Below are 24878 nucleotides of genomic sequence, written 5' to 3'. Positions count from 1 at the left end.
ACAAAATAACAAAAATAATAATAAAAAATTAGAAAATTAAAAAAAAAAATTTTTTTTTACCTGAACCAGATCGGTCAACGCTGGTCCGGGCAATCTGACCGGTTCGGCGGTCGGATCAACGGTCCGGGTGATCTGACCGGTTCAGTCCGATCCACTGGCGGTTCGTATGAACCGATTCAAGGTTGGCTGGAACGGGTCGTTGGGTCGAGTTACGCGGATCTCGGGTCAGGTTCGGGTCAACGTGCGGATCTTTCTTTGGTTAAAACGGCGTCGTTTTGGGTTTTATTGAAACGACGTCGTTTTGGCTATTGATAATTTATATAAAAGTCAAAAAAAATTTTTCTTTGTCATTCTTTTCGGTCTTCAGAAAAAAAAAGCCCCCTTTTTTTTTCTTCTTCTTTAGCCACATGCCGGTCGGCCGTCGGTACCGCCGCCATTCGTCGGTCGTCGGCCGTCGTCTCTGGTGGTCGAAAAAACCCCAAAATTCTCCCACGAACTCTTCTCGACCCCTTGAGCATAGATCTGACCTCATTTTCACCAAAAACGGCCTTGATTCGCGTAGATCGGGTTTTGAAGTTTTCAGTTTTTCTTCCCTTTCTTTTCTTTTTTTTTTTTTGGCGAAACTAACGATTTCTTGGCTTTTGCAGATGGCTCGGCGTTGAGGTTCCTCGCCTACGACGAGGATTGTGTATTTTTTTTATTTTTGTTTCTGTTTTGATTTTTGTTTTTTTGCGTTTTTTTTTTCGGTTGGTGTGGTTTCTGTTTGGGTATTTTGGGTGTTTGGGAGTGTTTTGAGGGAGGGTAGCTGTGTGTTTGAAAATAGATTTTTTTTTTTTTCGAGAGCTAACCGATCCCCTAATGAGGAAGATGGTTGGGGATTTTAAAGGGTTTCGATTTAGGGGAATCTAGGTGGCTATAGGATGGCTGTAAGTAGGCTGAGAGAGCTGGTCAGGGGGTTGGTTAGGTTGGTCGGGGAGTTGGTTGGGTGGCTGACAGGGAGTTGGTCGCGGAGTTGGTCGGGGTAGTTCGACGCTGTACCAACTCCTTGACTTCTATCTTATTTCCGTTTTGTTTTTTTGTTTGTTTTGTTTGTTTTGTTTTTTTTTTTGTTTGTTTTGTTAAATATTATTATTATAAAAAAATAAAACAGTAGACCCGGACAAAACCGGTGTCTACACATATTAGAAATGGTGGCCAAAAGAAAGATACTTTAACCAAATTGAATGAATAAAATTTTACATGTATTTTAGAATTATTATTTTATATATTAATTTGACTGTGGAATTATGGTTTATAACATTGGTATCTTCAATTAATAATTGAATTATTATTTTATATGCATATATATTGATGATAGAATTTTTAAAATTTTATTATTTTTTATAATTATATTATTATAAAATACGTGTTAATTTTTTAATTTTGTTTATAAAATTTATAAAATTTATATTAAATAATAATTAATTTGTTAATTTCTTTACATACTTATTTTTTTAATTATGACCTAATGATATGTAATAATCATATAAACTCATTTATCAAGTTTAATTTGATTGATGTAAGATAATTTTCATTTAAATTAATTATCATGAATTTTTTTTGAACTTTATTTTTTTTAAAAATACGTGCAAATGAACTAAACTAAAATCATCTTTTATTTAATTTATAAAAGAAAATAAAATATAAAAAATTAATATTTATGAGAAAGTTTAAAATTTAATTCAATTAATATATACAATAACAATAAATCTAAAATTTAAATATCAATATTTATAAATTTTTTTATGTTACAATTTTTTTTATAAAAAATTTAACGAAATTAATTTAAACGTAAAAGACCTGCAGTTGTTAAAGTTGAATTTTTTCACTTGATTTGGACGTTTCATAGTGACTGAATGGCTCTAATATTTGCATAAATACCTGACCATGCCAGCCAATGTAATTTACAACAATTAACAAACACTACTTGTTGAACCATCCAAATCATGGCATCTTTCATAATACCATTCAAAGCCCTGTTCTTCCTCATAGTCGCCCTGCATCAGTCTTCCTCTGTTTTTTCTTCTTCATCCTCCATTGCTGCAAACGAAACAGAAACTCTTCTAAAATGGAAAGCTAGCCTTGACAACAACACCCAAACTTTGCTCTCTTCGTGGGTTGGAGGCAACCATTGCAACTGGGTCGGAATCACTTGCGACATGGCTGGAACCATCACCAATCTAAGCCTTCCAGATCATATGTTGAACCTCAAAGGTACACTTCATAGTCTTAATTTTTTTTTCTTCCCTAACCTGGTGTGGCTTAACCTTCGTAACAACTCACTGTATGGGTCCCTTCCCTCACACATTGGGAACCTTTCCAAGCTCACCCACCTTGACTTGTCATACAATACTTTTTCTGGGAATATTCCATCCGAAATTTCCTTACTGAAAAGTCTTGAGTTGATTTCCTTATCAAATAATGAGATCAATGGTTCCATTCCACAAGAAATAGGGAGGCTAAGTTCAGTTTTCCAGATCTATTTCTATGACAACCATCTACATGGTTCTATACCTGAAGAAGTTTGCAACCTTTCCAAGCTTACTGTGCTTGACTTGTCTCATAATAATTTCTCTGGAAGTATTCCATCTAAAATCGGAAGGTTGAGTTCACTTTCTCTACTTTTCCTTAATGCAAACAATCTAGCCGGTCCAATACCTATTTCTATTGGAAGCATGCACAATTTGGGCCGACTTATCCTCGTTGACAATAGGCTCAGTGGTTCCATACCTGAAGAAGTTGGAATGATGAAGTCAATTGTTATGCTTGATCTTTCAATGAACTACCTAACTGGTCCTATCCCAGCATCTCTGGGAAACCTAAGTAACTTGGTATGGCTTTATCTGTATGGTAATAACCTCTCTGGTTCTATCCCCAATGAAATAGGACAGCTTGGATCTCTTACCACATTGCAGTTTTCAAGTAATAATCTCACTGGTGTCATCCCTAATTCCATTGGAAACTTAACCAATTTGTTTAGTCTTTACCTTTTTGAAAATAAGCTTTTCGGGTCAATACCTCAAGAGATAGGGATGCTTGTATCTCTTACAGAACTTATTCTCGATGATAACAATTTTTCTGGTTCAATCCCTGCTTCCATAGGAAACATGACGAAGCTTAGGAAATTATTCCTTTCCGCAAATAGTTTATCTGGCTTCATTCCTCCAACACTTAACAACGTTACTCATTTGGAATCATTCCAAATATCGGACAACCATCTCAGTGGTCCATTACCCGAGAATGTATGCCTCGGTGGACAACTCGAAAAGCTTGCGGCTATTAACAACAATTTGAGGGGTCCGATCCCATAAAGTTTAAGAAACTGCAAAAGCTTAAGAAGAGTTAGGCTTGAAGGAAACCAGTTGACAGGAAATATATCAGAAGCTTTTGGTATATATCCTAATTTGAATTTTATTGCATTAAGCAACAACAAATTTTATGGTGAACTTTCGCCAAACTGGGGGCAATGCCATAATCTAACGAGCCTACAAATCTCCAATAACAACATTTCTGGAGAGATACCACCAGAGTTGAAGCATGCAACTCAATTACAGGAACTCGATGTCTCTTCAAATCATCTCACTGGTGAGATTCCTAAGGAATTGGGAGCATTAACATTGATGATCAATCTTTTGCTAAGTGGTAACCAACTTTCAGGGAAAATCCTTCAAAGATTGGAGTTCTTTCAAACCTACAACATCTTAACTTGGCATCAAACAATTTAAGTGGATCAATTCCTAATCAACTTGGAGAGTGCTCAAAGTTATTGAACCTGAATTTGAGCAAGAATAAACTTGGAGAAAGCATTCCATTTTCAATAAGCTACATAAATGGTCTTCAAAATCTAGAATTTACTTATTGGGGAGATACCACAACAGCTTGCAAAATTACATTCCTTACAAATATTGGACCTTTCTCACAATATGCTCAATGGTTCCATCCCAAATTCTTTTAATGATTTGAAAAGCTTGACAGTTGTAAATATATCTTACAATCAATTAGAAGGCCCTATTCCTAACATTAAGGCATTTCAAGAGGCTTCATTTGATGCCTTAAGAAACAATAAGGGCCTATGTGGTAATGCCACTGGACTAATGCCTTGTGCTGTCGCTGCTTCTAGCAACGGTCATAGAAAAAGCACCAAAATCATCATTTTCATTATGGTTCCACTCTTTGGTCTTCTTCTTTTGCTTTTTATCATGGCTGGAAGTTTCCTTATTCTTTGCCAAAAGAACCAGACCAGAAAATCTGAGTCAATCGAGGCACAACTTGGAGATTTTTTCACATTGTGGGGATATAATGGAAGAATACTCTATGAGAACATTATTGAAGCCACTGAAGATTTCAGCTCCAACAATTGCATTGGTTCAGGAGGCTATGGAGCTGTTTATAAAGCTGCGTTACCCATTGGTGAGGTGGTTGCTGTGAAGAAACTTCACCAATCTGAAGATAGCATGATTTCCAACAACTTGAAAGCCTTTGAAAGCGAGATTCATGCTTTATCAGAAATAAGGCATCGTAACATTGTGAAGCTGTATGGTTTTTGTTCACATCCAAAGAACTCATTTTTGGTTTATGAGTTCGTAGAAAGGGGAAGTTTGAGAATGGTGTTAAGCAACAAGGACGAGGCAATGGAGTTGGATTGGGAGAAGAGGCTAAAGGTTGTAAAAGGAGTGGCCAATGCCTTGTCTTATATGCATCATGACCATTCACCACCTATAATTCATCGAGACATTTCCAGCAACAATGTTCTTCTGGATTTGGACTATGAGGCTCATGTTTCAGATTTTGGCACAGCCAGGCTTTTAAAGATCGATTCTTCCAATTGGACTTCGCTTGCTGGTACTTTTGGGTACATAGCTCCAGGTATTTGTTAATATCTCTTTTTTAAATATGCTTCAAACATGTCATCATTCAATTAAAAATGTTAGTTTTGTGTGCAAATGCATTAAAACAAAGTACAAGTAGTATTAAGATTGTAACTTTTCAAATTTAAGTATTAAAGAATTTTACTCTAATTCAAGTATCAAATGTGTAATTAATCTTTGAAGCTTAACACTTAATTTTTCAATATTTAAGATTGTAACTTTTCAAATTTAAGTTTCAAAGAATTTTACTCTAATTCAAGTATCAAATGTGTAATTAATCTTTAAAGCTTAACACTTAATTTTTCAATATTCAATATATTAAACTAATGAACTAAATATAAAATCTTTTTAAACCTCTGAATTTCAATTTTCATGTAATCTTCTAAACATTTGCAATTTCTTTTCAACATTATTTTATAATCTTCTCAATATTCTTACATAATAGTGTATTTGATTAGATATATTAATTGCTTAATAGAGCACATTGATTAAAAATATTTCTTTAAGCAGAGTTGGCTTATACAATGAAAATAGACGAGAGATGTGATGTTTACAGTTTTGGGGTGCTAACAATGGAAATACTTATGGGAGGTATCTGGTGATTTAATTTCATGTTTGCCATCATCGTCATCGACATCGCCATCAACTTCGACATCGATACCAAATGACAACCAATTGATTTTACTTAAAGATGTGATAGATCAACACCTCTCACCACCAATGAGGCAAGTTGCAAAGGATGTTGTCTCTACTACAAAGCTAGCATTTGCATGCTTGAATGGCAGCCCCCAACTTCGACCAACCATGCGACAAGTTGCTCAAGCCCTTACCCGTCAATCGCTTCCATTGCCCAATCCTTTTTCAATCATAAAATTGGGAGAATTGTGGGATCTTGAAGTCTACAGTGGCTAATATTAAGGTGCTAATAATTTGAATAATAATTCTAAGCATGTGTATTTACTTTCAATCTATTTCTTTTTCTCTTCTTTGTATTGAAATGTTTAAGCACTCTAGTAAAAAAGCTTTTGTAGTGAATTGGCTATGATATAAAACAACTGTGTTTAAGCATATGATATAGAACAGCTGTATTTAAGTACTCAATTTGTATGTTCAAAATTTTCTATTTATGGTAACTCGACACTCAATAAATCTGCATTTGTTGAAATTGATAATAATTTTATGTCATAAAATCAATTATAAATCATATTATTGTTATAATTTATAAAATTCAAGCCAATATTGTTATAAAATCATAAGTCATACAATTTATACTATATGTTTTTGCATCTAGCTGCAATTGTTGTTTTTGTTGATATCACACAACATAATAATTTACTTTATTATGAAAAAACTCTTTATTTAAGGTCGATTATTTTTAGATCCGACGCCTTCTAAATTTTTTTATTTTATGCTTTTATGCTTTTATTTTAAATGTTCAATTTAATTTATGTAACATGATTTTTTAATTTTTTAATTTAAATTAATTAATTTTATTTTTTATTTAATACTTTTAATAAAAAATACAAATTTTGCTTACAAATTTTAATCTAAAACCTCATTTAAAATGAATTGGTGTCACTATTTAATGCATTTAAGCACTTTTTGATCCAATTGCGCTGTGCTTCGCTGTTTGGATCACAAAGGCACAATCCGATTCTGCTTACGTGGCTTCAGTGGAAGACTTAAACTGCATTGATGGGAAAAGGGTATGGTGAGCTTTTGACATTTTTGACACTTTGACACTTTTGATATTTTTGCTATTTTTTTTTCTATTAATAAATTATGAAATAATTTTCTAATTTTATATAATGAAAGATTTTATTATATAATAAACTTATAAATAAATAAAGTTATTATTATATTATAAATTAAAAATTATTATTATATAAAATTTATTATTATATAAAAAATTAATAACTAAATATAAAATTTAGTATTATATTATATTATTATTTTAACTAAAAATAGATAACTACATCATTAATAAAAATTAAAGAAAAAATATCATTTGAGATATTATTATTTTTATTAGTTTTTAATTATTTATCTAAAAATTATTATTTTACATAAAAATAATTTACTGATCTTTAAATTATTTATTAATTTTATAAAAGTTAAATAATTTGATTTTTTTATTATACAAATTTAATGGTGATTTATCCTCTAATTATAATTTACATCACTTCCATTGCTTGTTTTTATGGAAACACATATCTTGACAATTGATTTTAATCTCATTGATATAGTATCTAATCTAATTGCTATTTTTAATCTCATCAAAATTAATCTTATCGCCCATTCAAGTGAATCTTAAATCATTTCCATTACGTTAGAAATGTCAATCTTATCCAAATTTAATAAAAATTTTAATTTTTTATTTGAATAAAAATAAAAAAATATTAAATTTTAGAGACGATGACAATGATGTGTATGACTTGTAGTAATCTTATAAACTCATTTATAGAATTTAAAATTTTGATTGATGTATTAAAATAATTTTCATGATTTTTTTTTAACATTTGATTAATAGTAAGTGCAAACTAAAGCTAAAATTGTCCTTTAAACGTAGAAGACTAATAGTCATCGTCTACCAAAATTAATTTAAATGTAAAAGACCTATCGGTCTTTGAGTTATATTTTTCCATTTGATGTTGATGTTTCGTAGTGACTACAATACTCTTGTATGTTGCATAAATACCTGACCATGCTAGCCAATGTATTTTAGAAAAATTAACAAAAGATCCTTTTTGAACTGTCCAAATCATGTCATCTTTCTTAATACCATTCAAAGTCATGTTCTTCCTCATACTTGTCCTGCTTCACTCTTCCTCTGTTTTTGCTTCTTCATCCTCCATTGCTGCACTTACAAGAGGTAAAGAAGCGGAAGCTCTTCTAAAATCGAAAGCTAGCCTTGACAACAACACCCAAACTTTGCTCTCTGCTTTGTGGGTTGGAGACAGCCGTTGCAGTTGAGCTGGAATTACCTGCGACAAGGCTAAAAGCATCACCAATCTAAGCCTTCCTGATTATGGGTTGCAAGGTACACTTCATAGTTTTAACTTTCTTTTCTTCCCTAACCTGATGAGGCTTAACCTTCGTAACAACTCACTGTATGGGTCCATTCCCTCACACATTGGGAACCTTTCCAAGCTCACCCTCCTTGACTTGTCATACAATAACTTTTCGAGGAATATTCCATCCGAAATTTGCTTATTGAAAGGTCTTGAGTTGATTTCCTTAGCAAGTAATGCGATCAGTGGTTCCATTCCATTAGAGATAGGGAGCCTGAGTTTAGTTTCCGAGATCTCTTTCTTTGATAACTATCTGCGTGGTTCTATCCCCGCTTCTATCGGAAACTTGACCAGCTTATCCTTTCTCGACCGTCATCAAAATATGTTTTTTGGGTCGATACCTAAAGAGATTGGAATGCTTAAATCTCTCACTAAATTTTCGTTGAATCAGAATAATTTATAGGAAACTTGACCAACTTATCTCTTCTCTACCTCTACCAAAATATGTTTTCTGGATCGATAGCTCAAGAGATAGGCATGCTTAAATCTCTCATTGACTTTGCGTTGAGTCAAAATAATTTCTTTGGTTCAATCCCTGCTTCCACAGGAAACTTGACCAGCTTACCCACTCTCTACCTTCATCAAAATATGTTCTCTGGTTCAATGTCTGCTTCAATTGGAAACATAATGAAGCTTGCATGGTTACATCTTACTCATTTGCAATCATTACTATTAGGAGATACCCAGCACAGTGGTCCATTATCTAAAAATTTATGCAGGGGTGGACAAGTCGCAAATCTTTCAGTTATCAACAATAATTTGACGGGTCATATCCCACCAACTTTGAAAAATTGCAAAAGTTTATACAGAGTTAGGCTTGAAGGAAACAACTTTACAGGAAATATATCAGAAGCTTTTGCTGTGTATCCGAATTTGAATTATATTTCATTAAGCAACAACAGATTTTATGGTGAACTTTCTCCAAAATGGGGGCAATGTCATAATCTAACAAGCCTACAAATATCCAATAACAACATTTCTGGAAAGATCCCACTAGAGTTGCAACATGCAACTCAGTTACAGGAACTCGATCTCTCTTCAAATCATCTTGTTGGTGAGATTCCCAAGGAATTAGGAGCATTGACATTGATGTTCCGTCTTCTGCTAAGTGGTAACCAACTTTCAGGCAAAATTCCACCAGAGATTGGAGTTCTTTCAAATCTACAACATCTTAACTTGGCATCAAATAATTTAAGTGGTTCAATTCCTTGTAAACTTGGAAAGTGCTCAAAGTTATTGAATTTGAATTTGAGCAAAAATAAACTTGGAGAAAGCATTTCATTTTCAATAAGCTTCATATATGGTCTTCAGATTCTAGATTTGAGTCATAATTCGATTATTGGAGCGATACCACAACAGCTTGGGGAATTACACTCCTTGAAAATAGTGGATCTTTCTCACCATATGCTCAATGGTTCCATCCCAATTTCTTTCAATGATTTACAGAGCTTGACTGTTGTGAATAGCTCTTACAATCAATTAGAAGGCCCTATTCCCAACATTAAGGCATTCCACGAGGCTTCATTTGATGCCTTAAGAAACAATAATGGCCTATGTAGTAATGCCACTGGCCTAATGCCTTGTGCTGTCGCTGCTACTAGCAACGGTCATAGAACAAGCACCAAAGTCATCATTTTCATCGTGCTTCCACTCTTTGGTCTTCTTGTTTGGCTCTTTATCATGGCTGGAAGTTTCCTTATTCTTTGCCAGAAGAACCAAACCAAAAAATCCAAGTTAATCAAGGCACAACTGGGAGATTTTTTCACATTGTGAGGATATAATGGAAGAATACTCTATGAGAACATTATTGAAGCCACTGAAGATTTCAGTTCCAACAATTGCATTGGTTCAGGAGGCTAGGGAGCTGTTTATAAAGCTGCGCTACCCATCGGTGAGGTGGTTGCTGTGAAGAAACTTCACCAATCTGAGTATAGCATGATTTCCAACAACTTGAAAACCTTTGACAGCGATATTCATGCTTTATCAGAAATAAGTCATCGTAACATTGTGAAGCTGTATGGTTTTTGTTCACATCCAGAGAACTCATTTTTGGTTTATGAGTTTGTAGAAAAGGGAAGTTTGAAAATGGTGTTAAACAACAAGGATGAGGCAATGGAATTGGATTGGGAGACGAGGCTAAATGTTGTAAAAGGAGTGGCCAATGCCTTGTCTTATATGCATCATGACCATTCACCACCTATAATTCATCGAGACGTTTCCAGCAACAATATTCGTTTGGTTTTGGACTATGAGGCTCACGTCTCATATTTTGGCACAGCCAAGCTTTTAAAGCCCCACTTCTCCCAGTGGACCTCCCTTACTGGCACTTTTGGGTATATTGTTGTAGGTATTTATTGATATTTCTTTTTTTAAGATGTTTTAAACATGTCAGCATTCAATTATAAGTGTTTGTTTTGTGTGCAAATTGATGCGTTAAAATAAAGTTCAAGTAGTATTATGATTGTAACTTTTCAAATTTTAAGTATCAAATTAAGAATTTTACCATATTTTAAGTGTCGAATGTGTAATTAATCTTTGAAGTTTAACACTTAAATTTTTAATATGCAATATATCAAACTGAAGAACTAAATGTAAAATTTTATTAGATACTTCGAATTTCAGTTTTCAAGTAATATTTTAAACATTTACAATTTTTTTTGATATTATTTTATAATCTTCTCAATATTCTTACATAATAGTGTATTGATAAGATATATTTCTTGCTTAATAGAACACATTGATATATTTTTCTGAGCAAATTTGACTTATACAATGAAAATAGATGAGACATGTGATGTTTACAGTTTTGGGGTGCCAACAATGAAAATGCTTATGGGAAAGCATCCTAGTGATTTGATTTCATGTTTGCCATCATCGGCATGGCATCAACATTGACATCGACATTGGTACCAAATGACAACCAACATATTTTATTTAAAGATGTGATTAACCAACATCTTTCACCATCGATAAGACGAGTTGCAAAGGATGTTGCCTCTACTACAAAGCTAGCATTTGAATGGCAATCGCCAACTTCGGCCAACCATGCGACAAGTTGCTTAAGCCCTTACCCGTTCCATTGCCCAATCCTTTCTCAATCATAAAATTCGGATAATTATGGGATCATGAAATCTACAATGGCTAATATTAAGGTGCTAACAATTTGAATAATAAATTTAAGCACGTGTATTTGCTTTCAATCTATTTCTTTTTCTTTTTTTTGTATTGAAAATGTTAAAACACTCTAGTAATAAAGCTTTTGTGGTGAATTGACTGTAATATTCTACTGTGGTATCGATTTGCTATAGTGTTTCACTTTGGAATGCTACAGCAATTCTAATATCACTTTTTTATTTGTTTGAACAAACAAAGAATACAATTGGTGAGTAAACCAAATTACAATAAACACAACTTCAGGTAATAACCTTTTGATTTTACTATTTACTCAGCCATTTATTCTTATATACAGTCATGCACATTATTTCTCACAATTTCATCCTTCTAATCTTTCTTCATTCCTTGTCCTTTAAATCATTCAAAATTTAATTGTTATTGTATTGAGTACACTTGAAATAGATTTGAGTGATGATTTTGAACTATATGCCTTTAACTTGTACTATTTTTTAATAAAATGCTAAAAAAATGTTGTCCTTTTCTCAAATTTCTGAAATAAACTTTTATCTTTTTTTATCCAATTGAAAGCATAATTATTCTTATTTAATTAAATCTTATTTTACATGAAAATCACTAAAATTCATTATTTTTACTACATCAACGATAATAATTATTTTTGTTAAATCAATGTTTGATTGCAAACTGTAAAAATTTAATTTAAACTATCGTTTACATGATATGTAATGAATGGCTAATATAGTTGGCCACATTAGCCTCTAAAGAACTTTTTATTTTCAAATATATGCTATATAGATGTTGGCTTCATAGAAGTAACTAAGACAAATATGTTGATTTGGCAAGAAATAATATTTCTTTTGCAATTTTCATAAAAAAAGAAAAGCTTTTTGGAACAAAACTATCCTTTAAAGATTTAATTAGATAAAAAAAAACTTCTTTTAAGGACTTAATTAGATATAATAGAAGGATGGAGGCTTATATGAAAAATTCAAAGCTTATCATCACAAAATATTTTCATTTTTAATATTTAATTATAGCTGGGGTTTGACTGTAGTTAAATTCAATCCAAAATTTTTAATAATAGTATATAGCCAATAAAATACAAAACATAATTATTAACAAAAATACAAAACATTTTTTCCCAAACTAAAATTTTGAGTTGAATTTAGTTCAATATGTTTTTATATTTATCCTAACCACATTTTGACAATCATTGGGTGAGACTAAACTATTAAATCTCAATGAATTTCCATAATTACTTTATTTCTTTTTCTCCATTCATTTTTTTTTTAATAATATGGTGAAGAGAATTCTTGTTTTATTTATTTGAAGAAACGATCGACTTTGAACAAAATTAATTGCAAAAAAAATTGGTTCATTTCATCTATAATTTTTATTACAGCCAATCACAACAAAAAATTATGTAAGAGTCCACTACTTAAAAGTGTGGACTTTACATAATTTTTTTATGAACTCTACACAATGGTAAATTATAATTAATTAATTATACTACAATAATTGTAGATGATATGCTCTCAAAAAATTATACATATTATAGGATTACTATGGTAATTTTTAATATTACAAATTAATTTTAAAATTGTTTTATATCGAATTTGATTGAAAATGAAAATCAGGCATACTCTCTCTTCGAGCTTGACCAATTATCAATTAATAGAAAAAAATTCAAGTTTATCTTTTATTAGGTAAATAAAATGGTTTTTTTTTTTTTCATTTTTTTGTTTTGATGTATTTTTCATGTATAAATGGAGATGTATAAATTATAAATGTAGGACGACAAAAAAAAATAGGCAGAGATAGAAAAGGAAAGACTCTTTTTTATGTTTTTTTTACTTCATCAATTCAATTTATATATCATAATAGATCCTAATCTATCCTATAAATTTGAATGGAGATATTAAAAAGAAAGGTACCAATAAATTAAATACAAATTCTTCTTTTTTTTTCTGGATAGTGTATGGAATATAAATTAAAAAAAAGGTCCATTTAATATTTGGATTATTATTTTAAGTAGTGGGCATTTTAAAAACTCATTATGTCTATTTAAATAATTAATCAATTTGTTAATTTTTATAAATATACTCTAATAAAGCAAGTTTTATTTTTTTTATCCATTGGATTGGAGATAGGAGATGGGGATGGTATGGTTCAAACTCTACCTTACCAGTCTTCATAAACCTTCTTAATCATGAGACCAAAAAGCTAGAGACAAGTGTTGATCTTTTAATTTGATTTATAGAGTTTAAAAATTCTGCTGCCAATGAATAAAATAGTTTTTCTTTAATAATGATATAAGTTATTTCATTAGGTTCTTTTATTACTTAATTATGAATATGCGATACCTCAAAATCTTGTAAACCTATACGGGGAGTTTAAAACTTTCACTCATATATTAGATTTTTTTTATTTAAAAATAATTTCCATGATTTTTTTTCCATAAAAGAACCTAATTTGCATCCAAATTTTGATTTAACAATAAATATGTATATCTCACTAAAAATTAAGCTCAAACCACCATTTTCTATATTAAAAAATCCAAAAAACAAAAAGACAAAATGCTAAAAAAATGCTTAAATCATCGTCCAACCAATACAATTAATTTCAACATTAAGAAGAATAGGAAAAAATAAAGTATTACTTCGTAGCCATAGGTGAAGCTAGAATTGATTTCTTTTCAACATGTATGTTATAATCTTCTTAATATTCTTACACAATAGTGTATTTTCTTGTTTATATGTTGATTGATAATTTGTACCTCTTTGATTTTTTATTGCATCACTTAAAAATATTTTTCAATGATAGAAATTGTCAAAACAAAATTTTGCAATAAAATATAAGAAGAGTTCCTTGAAGATAATCTTTTTCCCTACCTTAAAAGAAAATTTGATGAAACTTTCGAATCAAATATTTTTTCATGAAATATCGTTATGTACAATTTTAAATAAAAAGTATTTGAATTTCCTTCATTTTTAATAGTAATTTTTTTTATTTCAGTATTTGAATTTTTTGTCTATGTTGTTTATAGCTACATATATGAAATATAATATTTCACATATGTTTTTTTATAATTTCATAAAATACTAATATATTATATACTAAATAAAAATTTTCAAATTATAAATTTTTATTTTAGTTGGCCCCTTCTAACTTGAAATCCTAGATCTGTCACTAGTAATAGTGACATTTCATTAATAAATAAAATTAAAATGAGTTAAATCCTTAAAAATAAATTACTTTTTTATATATGCAAGGTCAATGGGTTAAATAAAAGCAAATCACTTAAATATATTAGATAAAGAATTTAATCAGAAATTAACATAAAAAACAGAGAGATTAGGGTTTTTTTTTTTTTTTTTTTTACATTTTAGTTTCACAGTATCGTTGGATAGTAACATTGTGGTTTGGAAACCTTTGGTTAAAAGCTTCTTTTCCATTTATATCAAACATTTTATGTTTGACAGAAACATATATGCACTTACTATTAGCTAAATGGTCATGTTCAAACGTTTTGTTTCCTTGTAATTATATATTAAAATTGTGTAATAATCCTAAATAAAGGAATTATGTAAATTAACACTAATAATGAACCTACTATATTAAAATAATGAAATTTTAGTTTGAGCATGTGAAATGTTGAAATTTCCTTAAATTTTCATGCAAAATAAGGTTGAATTAAATAAAAAAAATATTTCATGATCGTAGGATGACTGAACCGACACAAGCATGAGAAACAACAAGACTTGGAATGATATTAAGAAAGAAGCCATGATTTGGATAGTTCAAAAGAATATTTCGTTAATTATATTGTCAGGTATTTATTCAGCTCCTTTCCAATTAATTTTCCACGAAGACTAATAAACTAACGTGGTCATGGCACTACTAAATTAGTAAATGTGGTTTTACATGTATATTTAATAAAAGAATAAATTAGTAAATGTGATTTTAGCATAAAGGAATAATCCCCTCGTCCATTATAATGGTGAAAACATATTTAATAAAAGAAACAAATAAAGCTAAATAGGCCTGTAACACATATAGCCTACCAACATGGCTTACGTTTATTCATTTCAGCCCAAATTCTAGTCCAATAAGGCATATAGCCTGCAACACAAAGTAATTAAATAATCAATAAGTTAATATACACTTTTAGATTAAGTGGTTCCGAACTTTAGCTTGAAGAATTGGCATAATTTCAATAAATATATGTTTACATAGTAAATAGGTACGTTGGTATATCATTGAATATTGGTTTAATTATGAATATATGTGTACAGTCTACACAGATATTATAACCTAATACCTACCTATAAATGATAATATAATTTTTTTAAAACAAATAAAAATATGTTTAGCATATTAAAATAAAATAGATATTTCATTATTCAATGAATAAAAGTAATTAAAAGTTTAAACAATAATATTCTTATTATTAGATTTATAAACAGGTAACAGTAATGATGATTGATTGATGAGAATTGATTTTTTAAAAAAATAATTTTATGAACTTTTTAATTTTTTTACCAGTTTAAATATATTAGTGTATTTTTTATTGTAATTTTAATTGAATGACTGAATGGGAATTCTCTATATTAATAAACAACCATTTCTATTAACCTAAGTTCCCTATGTATTGTATATGTATATATGTATGTATTCCTTTGCTTTGGTTTAAAATTAGCAATTCAAACTTTTAGCAATATAAATGTATATTTAATTCCTACTTATTTCTCAGAGACATTGACATTATAATATTTCTCTATTAATTAAATTTATTGCAATTACTTAAATGTATAGAAACAATGCTCTGCATACGAAAATGAAATAAATATTTTATTTAAGAAACAAAAATAATTAACTAATTGCCGTATATATATAGCAAATTCCTAAACCCTAGTAGAGTTATACTCCTAATTAGAGTTCAATTAGCAATGTAAATACGAAAAGAGGAAGGTGGTGCAAAAACAAATTAATTAGGTTTTAATCTTCTATATATGTAAATAAGTCTATTTTCTTTTATTCCAAAATCCAAAACTTCCATCAAAACCATTATAAGCAACTTATTATTATTATTTTTTTAAATTTAGCAACAACTATTCTCAAAATAAGAACAACAAAAACCTAGAAATCTATTTTCAAAATATTGCCATGGCTTCCAATTACGACTCAAAATTACTCATGTAATAGATAGTCACTTAAAATATCTCTATTGTTGCATACCATACGGTCTTTTTAAATTAGAGTTAGAGGTTTGCTATGTTTTAATTCTTGATTTCGAAACAACCGTAAAAATATTCCATTAATCGGTCATATATACTCGTCACATGACTTTATTTAAAAAGTATGGTTCAAACAGTCTACTTTCCTTGTTTGCCAACATGTTGTATCTCCAGAACTCCTTCAGTCTATCATTATTCCAGACATCTTGTCTTTTGCATGGGAGGTTGATAGAGGCCTTATTAATCTTGGACGTAAAATGAAAAAGTTGGTCCTAGAATTAGTAATAGTTCATGGTGAGTTTGATCATGTGATTGATGAGTATTGACGACAATGAATTTCAAGCCTACTAATAAGTTATCTATTCAAGCTTTGAAAACAGTGAAATTTGGTGATACGATGAAGATGGTCTTTTACTCATGAAGAAAAGGAGAAGACTTGAGGATTTGAGTTCCAAGAAACAATGTACTATTTGTTTGGAGGAGTTCTTGGTTGGAGATGAATAAATTGTCTCGATGCCTTGCAGACATGTTTTCCTTGATAATTGCATCATTAAGGGGACTTTCAGAAATTTGGCAAACTTCTTTACCGTGTTTAAAATGAAGAGATAATACAATAAGCAATGTTACTTGATATAATTGTATAAAATCTTATGACAATTGATGGATGAATGCATTTTACACAAATTTCTTATAATGTTGTTAATTATCTCTACATTAATTAATCACACATTTGAATGGATATCTTTTAAAATATTGAATTTAATTGTACAGACAATTTTTGGAAAAGATTTATAGATGGTAGTGGTGGCAATTTTGTATGCCATTATACTTCATATTGAATTATTACGGTAAAAGAAATTTTTTATGGTTGTCGGTTCAGATTATTTGGATAAAGGCTCAGATTATTTGAGTTTAAGACGATTGGATTTGAATTATTTTGAGTTTAAATTATTGTATTTTAAAATCAAATAAATTTATTTTTAAATAATAATTTTGAATCAACCTTTCGAATTATTTGAATTCGAATCATTTCAAATTCATATTAATTTAAGTTTAAATAATTTCGAGTTTGAGTTGAGTTTGATCAAATTAGATTGGATCAGGTCATATATCTACATAGATTTAATGTTATATTATTATTATTATTATTATTATTATTATTATTGTTGTTGTTGTTGTTGTTGTTGTTGTTGTTGTTGTTGTTGTTGTTGTTGTTGTTTTAAGATGAAAGTACTAATATTCTTTAGAAAATTATTAGAATTTTATTTATTAAATGCTATCCAAACTATATTAAATAAATATAAATAGAATTTTGATTGAGAAACAAAAAAATGATCTTAGAAGCAGAAGTACTAAAACATGAGAAATAAAATGGATTCTATAAACCATTAACTAAAGCATATACATTCTTTAGGCTACATTGAAACGTTGCCTATACATTCTTGCATTCATCCTTGACTTTGTTTGAACTTTCTCTTATTGACTTGCTTCTTCTTGGACTATTTCCTCTTGAACTATTTCTTGCACTGCCTCTTTAGGCTTAGGTTGAAGTGTTTTTTAATAGTTCTCTCCCTATTTGCAGTAGTATTTGTCCTTTTCAGCTGACCCTTTAATATATTCTTTAGGATCTTCTTTATATTCCATCATAGCATTTTTCTTTTCAGTGTCTTCCTCATATGATTCAATGTTTTCAGGGCCTTCAGTGTTATAGGGTCATTCGTCCAGAATTTTTTTTCCAAATCTTAAGAGTTCATCTTCTAATATATCTTTCTTTTCTACAAAATCTACTTTAGGTTGTTTCATAAAACTAGGGACATTTACCACTATAGGTTCATCCATAAAATCATTTTCTTTATCATAATCCTCCATCCCAACATCTCTTAATGAATAGATAGAATTGCAACCTTCCTTGTCTTGTCTTTCGGGGTTGGATTCAATATTGCTAGGAAATGTATCTATAGGGCGGTTGACTATAGCTTGGCTAGTTTACCTATTTGATTTTTAAGGTTTTTTATGGATGCAGCTTGGCCTTGGATATTGGCATTATTGGCTTGCATCAATTAGGTCAACATATTGTTAAAACTATATATTTTTTTCTTGGGGTGGGTTATAGGTTGATGGACTAGGCCGGAAGTTATTGTTTTGGTTATTTTTGGTTGGTTCTAAGAAAAATTAAGGTAGTCTCACCATCCAAGGTTGTAGGTATTGCTATAAAGATTGTAATTAGGTTTGACTATTGGATGTATCAGATAAGTTCTATCTTGAATTGGCATTTTTTATTGGAATGTGATCCTTCATAGATATCATAAGAAAAAAAATGGGTTTTGGATTGCATTTACATGGTTGTTTTAGGGTTAGGCTCCTAAGGCTTCTATCTTTTCTTAGTTAGAGCAACTAATTGGCAATTGATGAAAATGATTACATCTATCTCAAGTAAACCAACAGATTTCTTACTTACCCTTTTTTCCATGCCCCATTGGTAGTTGTTAGCATCCATCTCTTCAATTAATTCATTGGCTTCTTTAAGAGTCGTGCTCATAATTGCCCCTCTAGCAGCTGAGTCTAAAGTTGTTCTCATAGGTGAAGTGAGACCATTATAGAAAATTTGGATCTAAAGCAATTGGGGTAGTCAATGATGTGGGCACTTCTTTAGCAACTCTTTGAATTTTTCCTATGCATCACATAGTGTTTCATCATTTGCTTGTAGAAATGTGTTGATCTCATTCCTTAACTTAGCTATTTTAGCTAGTGGAAAAAACTTTGCCAGAAACTTTTATACCAAATCATCCCATTTTGTGATAAAGGCAGGTGGTTGTGATGTCAACCAACTTTTCACCTTGTCCTTGAGAGAAAAAGAAAAAAGTCTTAGTCTAATAGCATCATCAAAAACACCATTCTAGTGAAAAATATCACATAATTTAAGAAAATTAGACAAATAAAGGTTAGGATCATATTTTGGTAGTCCTCAAAACTACACAAAAGTTTAGACCATTTGTATAATTGAAGGCTTGATTTCAAAGTTATGTTTAAAACGGTTGGCCTTCTAATGGATGGTTAAAAACCATTAGAATGAGGAATTGTGTAATTCTTTAAAGTTTTTTGAGCTTTATTGTTTGCATTTGCCAATGGCATTGGTGTAAGTCATGTGGATTGTTCTTTTATTCTTTTTTTGAACGTCCTTTCAATTTCTTTATCAACTAGAGCTAAGTCAATATTTTTAGATTTGCGCATACAAACAAGAAAAGACCAAAGAAAAAATAAAAGCAGATAAAAGAAAAAGAATTTAGATAATAAAATTTAAGAAATTCTTATTGATATTAAGAACACATCAATAATCCCCGACAATGGTGCCAAAAACTTGATTGTTGCATTTTGTATAGCCTGCAAGTGCAAAGATCAAGTAATAAAATGAAAGTATTCTAGTATCATCTCCAATGAGATTATAAATTATAAATGTTGGCTTGCTTTTCAAGTACCCATGGTGAGATTTTAAGATCCTTTATCGAAATAGATGAAAACTTGGGTTTGGTTACAAAGAAGAGAAAAATTGAAAGTAATGTAAGCTTAGATCTTGACTTCACCAATTGTTACTTGAGAAGTAAAAGTGTATGGCTAAAAATTAGATCTAAAGAATAATAAGGAGAAACTTGAAAACAAAGAAAAATGGAGATTGTTCAATACTTATAATGAACTTCAAACAATGCTTACATAAAAACAAACTTGTAGAATATTAAAAAGAGTTGTAAAGAATAAAATAAGAATTCTTGAATCAAACTTGTAAAATGAAAAAAATTGCTTGCTAAAAATAAGAAAGTAAAGAACAAGATTTGAAACTAAAAGTAATGAAAAAGAGATCTTGGAAAAATACTTCTTGAATTGAAAGAAAAATAATATAAAGAACAAAGCTTTTGTTATTGGCAAATCTATCAACTAAGCCAATAACTAAACTAAATAAAACTAAAGAAAAGAACTAAAAGAAAGAAGAGAAAAGAAGCGAGTGATAAGGGATAATAAAATGAAGTGAATGGCCTCCCTATTTATACTTAAGGATTCAGCCATAAAGGGGATAGGATTATAAGAGTTGTATTTAAATTCAAATGCTACATGATAGAGCTTAATCTTGGCCTCCAAAGCATTATGGCCAAATAGGACTCTTCATGGTGAAATGGTCTTGGCCAAATGGTCTCTTAGGATGTAATCTTGGCATTTGATCTTTGTAGCTTCCATCTTGATTCATTCTTCTAGATAGGTTCAGCTAGCTCTTGAATTATAAGACAATGCATTTGAATTTTATCCTAACTCTTTCAATTCAAATGGCAAGAGTCCTCCTTTTATCGTGATTCTTTAAAAAGCAAGCAAAAGAGCCCTTATTCATTTAAATTCCTTCATGGCTTAGTAAAAGAGTCATTCTTGGATAAACCTTCTTTGGCTGAGTAGATAGAGTCTACGTGAGCTTGAAATTGGATGCAATTCTTCTTAGAATAAGGGTGGTTGAATATGATGAAGCATGAGAAAGTCTTAATGCTTGCCACTTTCTCCAAATAAGCATTATCTCTTCTAATATTTTGAATTAGCCACATGATCTCTTTTTACCATATGATAAATCCTAGAGCAAGTGAAAGTCTTCAAATAATCTTGCTTTAGCTGAATGCAATGAGGGAATTAGGCCAATAGGATTTGACTATAGACTTACAAGGTAGGGTCAAATATGTTCTTGCTTGCATGCATGCATGGTTTGCATGAAAATGATGTCCATAAGCTTGAAACCCTAAAATCATGAAAATAAGCATTAAGGCACCAAAATCAACCAAAATTTTAAATTTTGCATCTATTGTTATGTATAAAATCACTATGTTTTTAAGTGCTATCACTGTACTTGGTTGGAAGTTGGAATCCAAGAAGGGGGGACTGGCCTTATGGGATTTTAGTGTTTGTTAGGGAATTAGGTTGTGTTAGTGGCTTGGGTGGTTGCAAAATGAAAGTTGGAGTACTTCATTAAGAAGTGTTAAAGATCATGGGTGTGGAGCTGAAGGAGTATCAATGGTGAAAGGAGTTCGACTAAAGGTACTTTGGTGGGCTTGTGGTGGTTTTTTTTGGTCAATGGTAGGTCATGAAAGGGCTAGTTTTGGTGTTTATGGTAGGTTGTTGAATGGGTGGTAAGAAGGTGGCGAATGGGAATCATGGCTTTCTTTTCCAAATTCTATGTTTTTTTTTTTTTTTGCTGTGACCTCTTTAGTGTGTAACCTCTTCTAGTCGAGTACCTCCTATAGTCTTTATTTGTGGGTTGGGGTCACAATGTCCATTATTCAATTGCTCATCAAAGCTAGTGGCCACTAGTTAAAGGGTGTAGACACCCCATTTTGTCTATGGATTTATCAAAATTAAAATGGGTTTTGATTGTCAATTTGGCCTTAATGCAAAATTTTGGACCTAATGATTAAAAGCCCAAACAAACATTTTAGGTTTTGATTTAATTTTAATCTTAATTTTTTTGTATACTTTTGTTTTAGTCAAAGGAAAAGTAAAAAAAAAATGTCAAAAGTAGAAAAAAAGTGGGAATTGCAATATCTTATTCGGAGAATCAAAGATTTGATTTTATAGTTTAATGGTTAAAGATCTCAATTTTGAGAATCCAAGATTCGATTTTGTGGTTTAATGGTTAAGTCAATTATGGAAATACTTTGATCTCACTCTTCATGAAAAAGAAAAAATAATAGAAGATCCGGTGAATATTAAAATTGGTCTAAATTGAAATGGGATTGATTCCTATAAATGAGGTAATCGGCAAAATAAAAGGGGGAGATTCAGCAACAAAAAGCAATTGAAGAAGCAAAAAGGAAATTTTCAAAAAATGAGTGGATATTCAACTCCAATTTTCCCAATCAACAGCATTCATTCAATCATAAGAAAAGCAGTACAAACCAAAGAAGGCATTTGAGGTAGAAGCATAAAAGCCAATAAGAAATAGAGCCAGAGAAGCATTCAACAGACATAATCCCAAAAACCAAACCAACCCATAATCAAAGCAAACAAAGCATCCAAAAAACACTACCCAATACAAAAACCAAAAAAAAAAAAAAAAACTGAATAGAAAACAAAGGCAAAAAATGAAGGCAACATGCAATTGGGTATCTATACATAAAACATTAGCAATTATGTAGCACAAAGGAAAGTTCCAAAGGGTTCTTGGCTAAGGTTTTAGGTAGAAAATAGGAAAAAGAAAATGAGGTTTTGACACCAGGATTTAAAATAGATTGTGGATTTTTTGTCTAGGCAAGGTGATAAGAAAAGAAGAACAATGATGAACGATGGTGGTAGTAAGCAATATCTCACTAGTTTCCATGTTGGTCTACTGATGTTTTAGTGTTTAGGTTTCTTGAGAAAATGTGAACAGAGGATTACAAGGACTTTAAAAATAGTTTTGTGTTGGACTTTGATCGCTGGTGAACAGTGGAGCAGGTGGCTGTCTACAATCGGGCTTTAGGTGCAGGTGTTGGTCTTTAAAACTGGTTGTTTAGTTTTGAGAAAGGATAAAGAATTAGAAAGTCTAGAGAAAGTAAAAAAGAAAATGAAAAGGAAAAGTTGGAAGTTTGTCATTTATGAAGCAGTGAAACGGTGCCGTTTCTCAACACGGAAAAGTCTGACCTGCAACCTAACTAAGACCCATGTATGGCCTTGCTTCCTACTCCTAACCTGGTTCACAATGTTTTGAATTTTATTTCCTATACTTTTTTCTTTTAATTCAATTTTTTTTAGAATTCAAAATTTTTTTTACTTTGTTTGATTATTATGTAAATTGCATGATTTATATTTTTGTATGAATAATTATATATTTGCATGATATTTTGTGTGAACTTAATTTGTGTGCATGATTTATTGCATAATATTCTATTTGCCTGATACATTTATGAATTTGTTTTCTTTTCCTCTTTTTTTTTTTTCTTAAAATAGGTGTTTTCAAAATAATTTTCATAAAATCTTACCAACATATTTGAGGATAATCTTTGATAAAATTTTTTATCAAAATAGTGAAAGATATTTGCGAAAAAAATTATTTTTATAAAAATTAGATTTTGAATTTTTGATGATGGAATTGTTAAGAGTGTTGTAAACAGCAATCTTTATGAAAATTTTTAAGTGAGAAAATCTTTTCTAAATTTTACCAACATATTGAAGAATTTATATAAAAATTTTCAATACCAATATTCTAGATCTTGTTATCACATGTAGATACCCCATTTTGTTCGCGGCTTTCGTCGATGGGAAGCTCAATATAAGCTCAATTGTAGAATTTTATTTATTTTAAATTATATTTTGTGTATATCATATTTATTTATTTATGTTATTTATTTTTAATATTTTGTGGTTTGGTTTTAGTTTAATTTCATCATTATCTGGTTAATATTTTTTTTTGAAGGTCGGACCTAATGGGAGGAAGTGAGTGACAGTGATAGGGTTGGAATGGGATTCATTTTAGGGAAGATAAATTTTGGTTTTCTTTGATAACGTAAACGGAATCACAATTGTTTTAAAATTCTTTTAAGTTTAGTCATATAAACCAATAGAAGAATCAATGGAAGAGGACACGGGCAAGTGATCAAAGAAGAAACACAAAGAGGAAAATAGAAACACACGGTAGTTTAAGCCAGAAACACGAGAAATAACAAAGGAAAATTCATCACCAAGTAGTGGCCACCCTTGCCTCTTACGTCAAAACAATCCACCTTTGCCAACGTTACTCTCCACTACTGTAGCCCCACCTTTACCATCATTGCGGAAGCTGCCATCATTGCCAATCCTACAACTGAGACTTCTTACACTGTCTGATCACCTTAGACTGAACCATTTCACACAAGACAACAAAGTAAACAGCAAACAATCAAACCTAAACCCAAGTCAATGACAAGCAGATACTTAAGCATAATGAATCCAAAAAATTTTCGATGGCAGGAATGACCCACGAATAGCAGCAGTGATTGGTGGCTTGCAACGGCGTAGTAGTGCAGTGATTGGTGCATAGCAGCAAAATTTGCTGGTTTAAGGATCTAAGCAACTACCTTTTGCTTTGATTATTGGGTTCATAATTCATTTTGCAGAAAGAACAAAGGGATTAAAGACTACTGAAGGAAGATTTGCAGGCCATAGACGATGGTCTCCGACTGCTGGTAGCAACTGGCGACAACGAGCAACGGTGTAGTTTCTAGGTTTTTGCCCACTTATAGAGAGAAAGAAAGGATTGGCAGTAAAAAAGGATAAAGGAGAAGAGGGATTGGTTGACCCATTTAAAGCTCAGACCCGGTTTGAGCTTCAATTGAACCAGCCCACACAGTGATCCATTTAGGCCTAAAGTTCCTTTTTAAATAGGCTTAGACTCACTTTAATTATGATCTTAGCCCATTATTTTGTTTTTAGTCTTAGCACTCATTTGATTTATTTATATTCATTAAGGATATGTTGGTTAATAATTAAAAGATAATTTGAGTAAAAATATTTTCAGTTATGCTATTATTTCAAAACAAAATAAAACAAAA

At 30.7% G+C, this 24878-nt stretch overlaps 2 protein-coding genes, 1 non-coding gene and 1 pseudogene across 3 annotated transcripts; all 4 read left to right on the top strand.

Annotated features, from left to right (window-relative positions):
* The first annotated feature begins 1965 nt into the window (after positions 1–1965).
* On the top strand, positions 1966–3377 carry LOC149513548 (uncharacterized). Its single transcript, XM_089748209.1, has one exon. The coding sequence runs from the start codon at positions 1986–1988 to the stop codon at positions 3348–3350; it is 1365 nt and encodes a 454-aa protein (XP_089604335.1). The 5' UTR covers positions 1966–1985; the 3' UTR covers positions 3351–3377.
* A 556-nt stretch (positions 3378–3933) lies between these two features.
* On the top strand, positions 3934–5966 carry LOC111309941 (MDIS1-interacting receptor like kinase 2-like; annotated as a pseudogene).
* A 3792-nt stretch (positions 5967–9758) lies between these two features.
* On the top strand, positions 9759–24544 carry LOC149513546 (MDIS1-interacting receptor like kinase 2-like). Its single transcript, XM_089748702.1, has 4 exons — positions 9759–9874; positions 9946–10311; positions 24298–24359; positions 24444–24544. Exons 1-4 carry the CDS (start codon positions 9759–9761, stop codon positions 24542–24544), a joined length of 645 nt encoding a protein of 214 aa, XP_089604828.1.
* Positions 18975–19081, top strand: LOC149513547 (small nucleolar RNA R71). Its single transcript, XR_016330545.1, has one exon. It is a non-coding gene; the product is annotated as a small nucleolar RNA R71 (small nucleolar RNA).
* Positions 24545–24878: the final 334 nt, after the last annotated feature.

Source organism: Durio zibethinus, chromosome 19 (assembly GCF_047325235.1).
Source record: "Durio zibethinus cultivar Kanyao isolate XHJ-2024 chromosome 19, ASM4732523v1, whole genome shotgun sequence".
Lineage (NCBI taxonomy): Eukaryota > Viridiplantae > Streptophyta > Magnoliopsida > Malvales > Malvaceae > Durio > Durio zibethinus.
Note: the sequence above shows the minus strand (reverse complement) of the source record. Positions and strands in the feature narration are given on the sequence as shown.

Bases quoted from the DNA above. Each gene is read 5' to 3' on its own strand.
- LOC149513546 (XM_089748702.1), top strand. From the start codon at position 9,759: ATGGAAGAATACTCTATGAGAACATTATTGAAGCCACTGAAGATTTCA. The intron at 10,312-24,297 runs GTATATTGTTGT...TTTCGATGGCAG, and splicing joins TCCCTTACTGGCACTTTTGG to GAATGACCCACGAATAGCAG. The intron at 24,360-24,443 runs GTGCATAGCAGC...TTCATTTTGCAG, and splicing joins GCGTAGTAGTGCAGTGATTG to AAAGAACAAAGGGATTAAAG.
- LOC149513548 (XM_089748209.1), top strand. From the start codon at position 1,986: ATGGCATCTTTCATAATACCATTCAAAGCCCTGTTCTTCCTCATAGTC.